We start from the raw sequence: 11,233 nt of genomic DNA on the forward strand, positions 1-11,233 counted from the left end.
TGTAAACTTCTGACCCACTGGAATTGCGATACAGTGAATTATCTCTCTGTAAACAATTGTTGGAAAAATTTATTGTGTCATGCACAAAGTAGATGTCCTAACTGGCAAAACTATAGTTAGTAAGACATTTGTCTTACTATGACTCCAATCTAAGTGTATGTAAACTTTCGACTTCAACTGTATATACAATTATTATCAATTCGTTTCCACCTCATATACAGTGCCTTGCAAAAGTATTCGGCCCCCTTGAACTTTGCAACCTTTTGCCACATTTCAGGCTTCAAACATAAAGATATAAAACTGTATTTTTTTGTGAAGAATCAACAACAAGTGGGACACAAATATGAAGTGGAACGACATTTATTGGATATTTCAAACTTTTTTAACAAATCAAAAACTGAAAAATTGGGCGTGCAAAATTATTGTTGACTTTGATGACAAAATTTGCCCATGAAGGTTTGGCGGGCTCCACCTTCATGTTCAAGTGAGCACAGCACAACAAGGTGAGTCCAAAAAGGTATTGTATGCTGCTGCATAAATGATGTAATATGGGAGGGAGATATGTAAACTGTAGCTAAGAAAATAATACTAAGTGTATGTTGTGTAGTAAGATTTTAGTAGCCCATGTGCCTCACCCTAATAATTTGTGTTACGGTTTTCTTCTGTCGAAGGAGAGGCGGACCAAAATGCAGCGTGGTAATTTTGATACATGTTTAATAAAACGAATAAACACAAACAATAAAAAACAACAAACGTACAGTGAAAACCTAAACAGCCTATCTGGTGCAAACTAACACAGAGACAGGAACAATCACCCACGAAACACTCAAAGAATATGGCTGCCTAAATATGGTTCCCAATCAGAGATAAACACCTGCCTCTGATTGAGAACCACTCCAGACAGCCATAGACTATACTAGATATCCTACTAAGCCCCAAGACAAAACACACCACATAATAAACCCATGTCACACCCTGGCCTAACCAAAATAATAAAGAAAACACAAAATACTAAGACCAGGGCATGACAATTTGGTCTATTTCCCACTCTTAATTTCGACCTACTGTTCTGTTCTGACTTGGGTGTGCACATGTAGCCTATAACCTGATTTATATCAAAGTAATCATTGAATATTGTAAGAGCTTTCAGTCTGCTTATATGCCCCCTTTATTTATTCTAGGGTTCTGACTTTATGTACAGGGTGAAACCATGTTCTGAATTCTGTCACTGTACATTTCAAAAGTGCTAATCAAATAGTTAGTTATATTGACTAAATCCGTCCTAGCTCGCTCATTAATGTCTTAATTGTAATTACGGATTGCCTCTTATGCGCTTGTCGTCCCATTATGCCATTGTTTGTACATCACAATTGTCATTAGAAACCACATTTGTTTAGCTTCAGGATGTTTGCAAGTCAGCCATATCAGCTATGTTTTTTTAAAGGCAGTAAATGAGGCTGAATGAACTGTTTCACTGCCAGACAAGGCTCCGCTGATAGCCAGGTGTAGCAGTGGTAAGATGTTGGGACTGCATTATAGTGCAATTCATGTATTGTTTAGTGTTGTGTTGTGTAGTGGCTTTGCAGGCATGCATCCCACTATTTATTTTTTTGCCCCACCAAGATGTACATGCTAAAATCGCCACTGAATAGCCTCATAGTAACAACATTTATTATTATTATTAATAATGATAATACAATTAGGCTACACTTAAGGCCTACAATAATATATTTAATGTATTTGTTTTGAGGGTTTTTGAAATCTCGCTTCTGTCAGAAAGTAGAATAGATGTATCATAAAAGGTCAAATAAAACGTTCTGACCTTAGTTCTTTTGTTATGTCTTTGTTTTAGTATGGTCAGGGCGTGAGTTGGGTGGGTTGTCTATGTTCCTTTTTCTATGAGTTGGTTTTTCTGTGTTTGGCCTGATATGGTTCTCAATCAGAGGCAGCTGTCAATCGTTGTCCCTGATTGAGAACCATACTTAGGCAGCCTGTTTTCACCCTTGATTTGTGGGTGATTATTTTCTGTGTCTGCGTGTTCCACACGGAACTGTTTCGGTTTTTGTTATTTCACTTTGTAATTTTGTATTTTTCTGTGTTCTATTAAAAGTATCATTAACACTTACCACAGCTGCGCATTGGTCCTCCGATCCTTCCTACTACTCCTGTCAGAGGAAGAAGACCGTTACAATTGCTGTCCATCAGCTTTAGGTATGCAGACTAACAACTCAAAATACTTTATAAAATAGGGTAATACCACTGACAATGTGAGACCACATTCTTTCCCTTTTCGCTGCTGAATAATTTTGCACGCCCAATTTTTCAGTTTTTGATATGTTAAAAAAGTTTGAAATATCCAATAAATGTCGTTCCACTTCATGATTGTGTCCCACTTGTTGTTGATTCTTCACAAAAAAATACAGTTTTATATCTTTATGTTTGAAGCCTGAAATGTGGCAAAAGGTCGCAAAGTTCAAGGGGGCCGAATACTTTCGCAAGGCACTGTATATGAGGTGGAAACGAATTGATAATAGAATTGACTCATTTACAAGCAGGATATCAAGACATATCTCTTATAACATATTCAGGCAATTAATCGCAATGCAAACAACATGCAAAGACACAATTAAATGTTAAATTCCAAAAGGTAGTCTTTAGTGGTACTGTTCCATAACTATTCGTTTTTCCTGAGAATATTTAATTTTAACTTCATTCTACTTTATGTTACCACAAATAAGAAATGGGCTATACGCAATAGTATCGAGTGATGTGTTATGTATCAATACCTACAAGAGAAACTGGTAGCCTAATCAATTTAATGATACAATTAGCTTATGATTGAACGAAAAACAATATTTCTTCGCGAGGTCGCTGTGCAGAGTCAATTAGGACCACGGAGCGGAGGTTTTGAGCCTCTTTTCACGGTATTCACCAGTGACGCTTCACAATGCACTGCACAATATTCGAGCCAAGAAAGAGCGTTCTGTCTCTCGCTCGAACATGCTGATATTACCATTGCCACGATGTCAGAATGTAGGCTACTTGTACTCTTTGGTATAACAACACAACCTTCTCTCAGTGTGTCTCTAAATCCGGGAGTTTGTTCTCAATATATTGAATTTACGTGGCTTGTGTATGTGTGTTGGGAAAACACACATAAAACAAATCAATTTGTCACATGCACCATATACAACAGAATTTACCGTGAAATGCTTACTTACAAGCCCTTAACCAACATTGCCGTTTTAAGAAAAGAGAGTTAAGAAAAGATTGACTAAATAAACTAAAGTCTAAAATAATATAAAAAGTAACAAAATAACAATAATGAGGCTATATACAGGGGGTACAGGTCCCAAGTCAATGTGGGGAGTACAGGTAAGTCGAGGTCATTTGTATATGTAGGTGGGGTTAAAGTGACTATGCATGGATAATAAACAGTGAGTAGCAGCATTTTAAAAGAAAACATCAACATCATCTGTGTCGAAGCACTGATCTGGGGAAGGGTACCAAATAATATCTGCAGCATTGAAGGTCCACACACAGTGTCCTCCTTCAATGGAAGAAGTTTGGAACCACCAAGACGCTTCCTATAGCTGGCCGCCGGCCAAACTGAGCAATCGGGAGAGAAACGCCTTGGTCAGGGAGGTGATCAAGAACCCGATGGTCAGTCTGACAGAGCTCTAGAGTTCCTCTGTGGAAATGGGAGAACCTTCCAGTAGACAACCATCTCTGCAGCACTCCACCAATCAGGCCTTTATGGTAGAGTGGCCAGACGGAAGCCACTCCTCAGTAAAAGGCACATGACAGCCCACTTGGAGTTTGCCAAAAAGCACCTAAAGACTCTCAGAACACAAGAAACAAGATTATCTGGTCTGATGAAACCAAGATTTAACTATTTGGCCTGAAAGCCATGTGTCCCTTCTAGAGGAAACCTGGCACCATGCCTACAGTGAACCACGGTGGTGGCAGTATCATGCTGTGGGGGTGTTTTTCAACGGCAGGGACTGGGAGACTAGTCAGGATTGAGGGTAGGAGAACGGAGCAAAGCACAGAGAGATCCTTGATTAAAACCTGCTCCAGAGCACTCAGGATCTCAGACTGGGGCAAAGGTTCACCTTCCAACAGGACAACGACCCTAAGCACATAGCCAAGACAACGCAGGAGTGGCTTCATGACAAGTCTCTGAATGTCCTTGAGTTGCCCAGCCAGAGCCCGGACTTGAACTCGATAGAACTCTCAGAAGAGCCATGAAAATAGCTGTGCAGTGACGCTCCCCATCCAACCTGACAGAGCTTGATAGGATCTGCAGAGAAGAATGGGAGAAACTCCCCAAATACAGGTGTGCCAAGCTTGAAGCGTCATACCCAAGAAGACTCAAGATTGTAATCTCTGCCAAAGGTTTTTCAACAAAGTACTGTGTAAAGGGTCTGAATACTCACAGTACCAGTAAAAAGTTTGAACACACCTACTCATTCAAGTGTTTTTCTTTATTTGTACTATTTTCTACATTGTAGAATAATAGTAAAGACATCAAAACTATGAAATAACTCATATGGAATCATGTAGTAACCAAAAAAGGGTTAAACAAATGACAGCTTTGCACACTCTTGGCATTCTCTCAACCAGCTTCACAGGGATTGCTTTCCCAACAGTCTTGATGGAGTTCCCACATATGCTGAGCACTTGTTGGCTGCTTTTCCTTCACTCTGCGGTCCAACTCATTCCAAACCATCTCAATTGGGTTGAGGTCGGGTGATTATGGAGGTAATATATTCTTCTTCTTCTTCTTATTGATGTCCTTTAGTAGTGTTTTTTTGTTGTTTCAGCAATTCGATCATGAAGGCCTGATTCACTCTTTCACCTCTGAACAGTTATGTAGAGATGTGTCTATAACTTTAACTCTGTGAAGGATTTATTTGGGCTGCAATTTCTGAGGCTGGTAACTTTAATGAACTTATCCTCTGCAGCAAAGGTAACTCTGGGTCTTCCTTTCCTGTGGCGCTCCTCACGAAAGCCAGTTTCATCATAGCGCTTGATGGTTTTTGCGACTACACTTGAAGAAATGTTAAAATGTCTTGAATTTTTCCATATTGACTGACCATCATGTCTCTTTGATTATTTGAGCTGTTCTTGCCATAATATAGACTTGGTCTTTTACCAATTAGGGCTGTCTTCTGTATGCCACCCCTACCTTGTCACAACACAACTGTTTGGCTCAAACACTTTAAGAAGGAAAGAAATTCCAGAAATTAGCTTTTAACAAGGCACACCTGTTAATTGAAATGCATTCCAGGTGACTGTCTCATGAAGCTGGTTGAGAGAAAGGCCAAGAGTGTGCAAAGCTGTCATCAAGGCAAAGAGTGGTTACTTTGAAGTATATCAAATATGAAATATATTTGGATTTGTTTAACACTTTATTGGTTACTACATGATCCCATATGTGTTATTTCATAGCTTTGACGTCTTCACTATTATTCTACAATGTAGAAAATATGACATATAAAGAGAAACTCTTGAATGAGTAGGTGTGTCCATAGTTTTGACTTGTACTCTACGTACATGTGATATTTTAGTTTTTATATTTAATAAATTAGTAAAAATGTCTAAAATCCTGTTTTTGCTTTGTCATTATCGGCTATTGTGTGTAGATTGACGAGGAAAAAAAATATTTCAATCAATTTTAGAATAAGTCTGTAACCTAACAAAATGTGCAAGAAGTCAAGGGGTCGGACAACTTTCTGAAGACACTGTGTGTGGATAACTTGGTTCTCTCTGTTCACTCCGTGTAAACTGGGAGATCATTTCTGTGGAAGAGGGGGAATTATGCATTAAATGCGGGCTGTTAAACGATTCAATGCCAGTGGTTCCCCTATGTGAAAGCATTCAGCTCTTCTTTCTCACTCACCACTCCTCCCGTGTTTGTTTGGGGGAGTCAGTCAGCTGATTTGACTGTCTGTAGCTGTCAGAGAGAGCCCTAAACAGAGAGTACACAGTGGCAGAATACCTGACCACGGTGACTGACCTAAATTTAAGGAAAGCTTTGACTATGTACACACTCAGTGAGGATAGCCTTGCGATTGAGAAAGGCTGCCGTAGGCAGACCTGGCTCTGAAGAGAAGACAGGTTATGTGCACACTGCCCACAAAATGAGTTGTAAACTGAGCTGCACTTCCTAACCTCCTGCCAAAGGTATGACCATATTAGAGACATATATCCCTCAGATTACACAAATCCACAAAGAATTCGAAAACAAACACATTTTTGATTAACTCCCATATCTACTGGGTGAAATACCACAGTGTGCCATCACAGCACGAAGATTTGTGACCTGTTGCCACAAGAAAAGGGCAACCAGTGAAGAACAAACACCATTGTAAATACAACCCTTATTTATGTTTATTTATTTCCCCTTTTGTACTTTAACTATTTGTTACATTGTTACAAACTGTATATAGACATGACATTTTAATTGACTTTATTATTTTGGAACTACTGTGAGTAATGTTTACTGTTAATTTTGATTGTTTATTTCCCTTTGTTTAATATCTACATCACTTGCATTGGCAACGTTAACATACGTTTCCCATGCCAATAAAGCCCTTGAATTGAATTGACAGCGCTCCCCTTCCTCTCTTCCGTTCTCCTCCTACCTCTCTCCATCCTCTCAGTTATTCTAATCCGGAGAATAAGCCGCTCCCATTGGAGACAGGCAGGCAAGGGTGCCTGCCTTTAAGCGTGACGTCACGGCGCGCTATAAGGATAAAGTGCTGGCAGTCAGCGCAGACTGTTGGATACTCGAGAGTGAGTGTGTCAGGAAGGAGAGCTCATATCTCTGCAGTGCAGAGCTAAAGGGCTACTTCTCCAACCAAAAACCAGACGCACTAGTCTTATCTTATTTTTATTTACCTAGTGAAAAACAAGGACTATACCTTATATCTACAAAGTTGACCAGGACAGGAGCCTGGGTCAACGACAACTCGGTATTATATTGTATTTTTAGTTAAATGTTTTAAGTTGGTTTCTGCTGAAAGGACTGACGGTTTAGTCTATGCACTGAGACAACAGTATTTCGATATCCACTTCTCGTCTGTTGACCAGATCAGAGCCAGTTAGCAGAAGTAGGCGACATGAAGTAAATTCCTATGTCGTTTGCAGTGCCCTAGTCTGTTTTTTTCCGCTTTTTTTTTTCTTCGATTTCTACTTTTTTACCTCTCCGAATGGAGTTGCATGCAACAGCACACGAGTCTGCAGCATTGGAGGAAAAGCTACTGCATGAGACAAGAGAGTGGAGAACAGACGCTTATTATTAAGAAGTGTGTTTTTGCGACGCTGGCAAACACCTTCGCCAATCTGCAGAAAAGTCGTGGCGGCACCATGAGCGCAGAGCTGAGCATGGTCCCAGAGCTCCCCAACAGCCCTCTGGCTCTGGAATACGTCAACGACTTTGACCTAATGAAGTTTGACGTGAAGAAGGAAGGTCTGACCGAGCTGGGACGAGCCGGGGTGCGCCAGTGTACTCGGCTCCAGCCCCAGGGCTCTGTGTCCTCCACCCCCATCAGCACACCATGCAGCTCGGTGCCTTCCTCACCCAGCTTCAGCCCCAGAGAGCAGAAGAACCATCTGGAGGAGCTCTGCTGGATGCCCAACAGTGGGTACCACCAGCAGATCGACCCACAGACGCTGAGTCTGACCCCGGAGGACGCAGTGGAGGCCCTGATTGGAGCCACGACCCATAGCCACGCCCCGACCCCGCATGTCCAGCTGCAGCAGAGCAGCTTCGATGGCTACAGAGGGCCTCACCACCACAACCCCCATGGCCAACCCCAACAGCATTACCATCCCTATGGGGGAGGAATTCCGCACAGCCACCCACATACCCAGCACCACCACCACAGCCAGGACCCAGACAGCCCGTCCCCCGTCTCCCCAGACTCCCACCAAGCCCTCCACCACCGCCACCACCACCAACACGAGCACCAGGGGCAACAAGGCTCAGGCAACGTAGAGGACCGATTCTCTGACGACCAGCTGGTGTCCATGTCTGTGAGGGAGCTGAACAGGCACCTGCGGGGGTTCACCAAGGACGAGGTCATCCATCTCAAGCAGAAGAGGCGGACCCTAAAAAACAGGGGCTACGCACAGTCCTGCCGCTTCAAGCGGGTGCAGCAGAAACACGTGCTGGAGAACGAGAAGACTCATCTGATAAACCAGGTGGGGGCACTCAAGGCGGAGATCAATCGGCTGGCGCGCGAGAGGGACGCCTACAAACTAAAGTGCGAGAAACTGACGGGAACGGGAGCGAGAGGGACGCCTACAAACTAAAGTGCGAGAAACTGACGGGAACGGGAGCGAATAACGGGATCCGGGAGGCTTGGTCCACAAGGGATAATCCGTCATCTCCAGAGTTTTTCATGTGAGTTGTTATTATAGCTCTATTGACTCTCCCCTACCCTACCACCAACTGTTGGGATAATCCGTCATCTCCAGAGTTTTTCATGTGAGTTGTTATTATAGCTCTATTGACTCTCCCCTACCCTACCACCAACTGTTGCTGATGAAGGGATAATAATAATCAAATACTCCGTCACATTGACTATACTAATGACAGCGACTATATTCATATACGAATAATTATCCGTAAAATGGTAATAGTCTCATATGGAACCATCTCTCTCCATCCACGTGACAACAGAGATAAGGTAGAATGTTTGGTCAATGCTGCATCTTTGTAGATTAGTTGCTTGTAGTGAAGTTCCTTTTTCCATCTTCCTGCGAGAAGAGAGAAACTTTCCTCTTTTCAGGCTACTGCTTTACTGTGTCTGTTAGTGGGATGACCGACCGGCGTATAGGTCTACACAACAAACAACGCAGAGTTTTGGGACTCACATTTGACACTGGGCCTGGAAAAAGAAAAGAGAATTGTAAAACAAGAATCCACATTATGCAATCTTGAATTCTGTCTACTTATCCCGCAAAGGGGGACATTGTATGCGACATATCATTGGTTGCCTGCTTGGTTATTTTCGAATATATATTGAAACAAAAATCTCATAAACATATTAATCCTGCATGCTGGACATGTACGGTAATAATTTATATTTTGTACTACTTAATAAGAGCATGTTGTTGATCTGCGCTTCTCCATAGCGTTGTTTAGATGAATGGAATGGGGACAGTACAGCAGGGCTGCCTGTGCAATATCATGGTGTTCTGTAGCCTTGCAAATATTACGCAACGCAAAACTGCACACCATGATTGAAGAGGCGGGTTTTAACCTTTCTTTCTTTGAGTTTTCCTTTCTTCATGTTTATGTTTGAATTTCATTCTGTGGGTATTGTTTCGGAGATATGGACATTGTGCAGTTGCGTTTAAAGATACCAAACTGTATATTAAGTGCACTTTATGGATACTGGCTTGTTTTAAGTTTTCATTTTGAGTTTTGTGCAGTCGCCCTTAAAAGAAGACATTCTATGATTATTCTATTATAATAATAAAGACAAGATAGATGCAAGCTTAATAATAACCATATGACACAATGTGATGTATTGTGTGAAACTGTAAAAACAAACGCCTCGCTATAATATCAGATGAGTGAGTACTTTGCGCACAACATTTAAGCACCGTAACTGTTTGTTATTCTCTCTCCTCGGATGCATATAGGCTACAGTAGAAAAATACTGTCACAAGTTATTACATTTCATTTCAATGTGGTGCTGTAGTCAGAAGAGTTTTTTCTTAACCAGAAATCCCGTTCTGTTAACTATTGCCTAACCCTAATGTGAATGTAATGTGAAGAACAAATGTAGCAGGAGATTTAATTGAAACTCGATTAAAGTAATTTATTGGGTGCAGCTGCGTCGCGTTAACAGTCATATAGGCCTGCTATAGACATATTTTGTACTAATCCCTTTTTTAATAAAGTCTCTCAAACATGCTCAATAATGTTGACCAAATGAGGGGTTTTATGTACAATTAACAAGTATTTGGATTGCGCATGCGTTTCGGGAATACGACGTTGAAATATATTAATGCTATATGGTTTCCCCAAAAATATTCTGCCGGTCAGTAAAAAAAAGGGATTCAGGTTGTGCAAAATCTCAAAATGAAAACTGTTGTGTATGTTATATGATATTATCTTTTTGTCTATTTTATTATTATTATTTGGTGACTCTGGTTCTGCTGGCCAGATGCATAGTTAAAGTTGTAATTTTAATGATTAAAATGAACAAACTGTCAGATCATATTGAATAAGCATGGTGCTTGCATTTACAAACTTGTTGAGAAGTCTTAACAATCTCTTGGTTTGTTACTGATTCAACTGTGTTGAAATCAAATTGAAACTGCAGCAGCGGGTTGTCGTTTTGTTTTTCATTTCATGTATTTTGCGATGATCCGGTTTAAATAAATAAGATACAAAAACATATTACATTTGAACTGTTGTAGTTCCATTCAGGCTGGTTAATGTTTCGTCTTATTTTTATTGTTTTTGGAAGAAATGGTTTCCTATTTTGCTTATTAAAGTCATTGAAATGGCATTTACCATTCTCAGACTGTTTATTCTACTCTCACTCCCCTCTTTCTCTCGCTCTCTGAATTACGCCAACAAACTAATTGCAGGTTTGTTTAGGTAACATGGTGTAATTTGAGGGAATGCGTCATCTCTGTTGCGTTAGACTACATGCACAATCCGATATTATACACCAATATAGAGCTACACATTTACAGTTCGGAAAAGTATGTTATTGGGAAGACCTACAGTTTTCATGGAACATATTTCCATCAGTAAAACAGCCCATTTCCTGTAACAGCGTCAACATCGTCGTGGCCTACACTGAACATAAATATGAGATCTTGGGACTGTAAGGTTCTATCTGACATGTTTTGTCAAAAATGAGTTTGTCACATATAGTTAGATTGTTCTTCATATGTCTGTGAAGTTCGATTTTTGAAAAAGTAAATTTTAAGAGAAAAAAAATGAAAAACTAGAAAGTTCTATATGCATAAACAGACTTGAACTTGGCCTATACGTTTCTACCTGCAATCCAATCACAATCCTGAACAAATACAAACGGACCAATCAGAACACATGTCATTGCCAACTTCCTCCAAGTATAGCCTAGGCTAGTCCAGCCAGCAATATTGGCATTCAAGTAAAACAAGAACTGTCAGAAATCTTAGAGTAAATGATTGTCAAATCGTTGTTTGTTGTATAATTCGTAATGTATGTGATGTG

At 40.6% G+C, this 11,233-nt stretch overlaps 1 protein-coding gene across 2 annotated transcripts; it reads left to right on the forward strand.

The window, feature by feature from the left end:
* The first annotated feature begins 6,380 nt into the window (after window positions 1-6,380).
* On the forward strand, window positions 6,381-10,535 carry LOC109871577 (transcription factor MafB-like). Of its 2 annotated transcripts, XM_020462476.2 has the most exons (2): window positions 6,381-8,273; window positions 8,306-8,417. In XM_020462476.2, exons 1-2 carry the CDS (start codon window positions 7,228-7,230, stop codon window positions 8,415-8,417), a joined length of 1,158 nt encoding a protein of 385 aa, XP_020318065.1. In that variant the 5' UTR covers window positions 6,381-7,227. The 2 variants fall into 2 exon arrangements, with proteins under 2 accessions (XP_020318065.1, XP_020318064.1); XM_020462475.2 differs by having other exon boundaries at window positions 6,381-10,535.
* Window positions 10,536-11,233: the final 698 nt, after the last annotated feature.

The sequence above is a fragment of the Oncorhynchus kisutch genome, linkage group LG27 (genome assembly GCF_002021735.2).
Source record: "Oncorhynchus kisutch isolate 150728-3 linkage group LG27, Okis_V2, whole genome shotgun sequence".
Taxonomy (NCBI): domain Eukaryota; kingdom Metazoa; phylum Chordata; class Actinopteri; order Salmoniformes; family Salmonidae; genus Oncorhynchus; species Oncorhynchus kisutch.

What these genes read in the sequence shown, in the direction of transcription:
- LOC109871577 (XM_020462476.2), top strand. Translation starts at nt 7,228, where the DNA reads ATGCAACAGCACACGAGTCTGCAGCATTGGAGGAAAAGCTACTGCATG. An exon ending in AGGGACGCCTACAAACTAAA is followed by an intron (nt 8,274 to 8,305) that starts GTGCGAGAAACT and finishes CGGGAGCGAGAG; the next exon opens with GGACGCCTACAAACTAAAGT.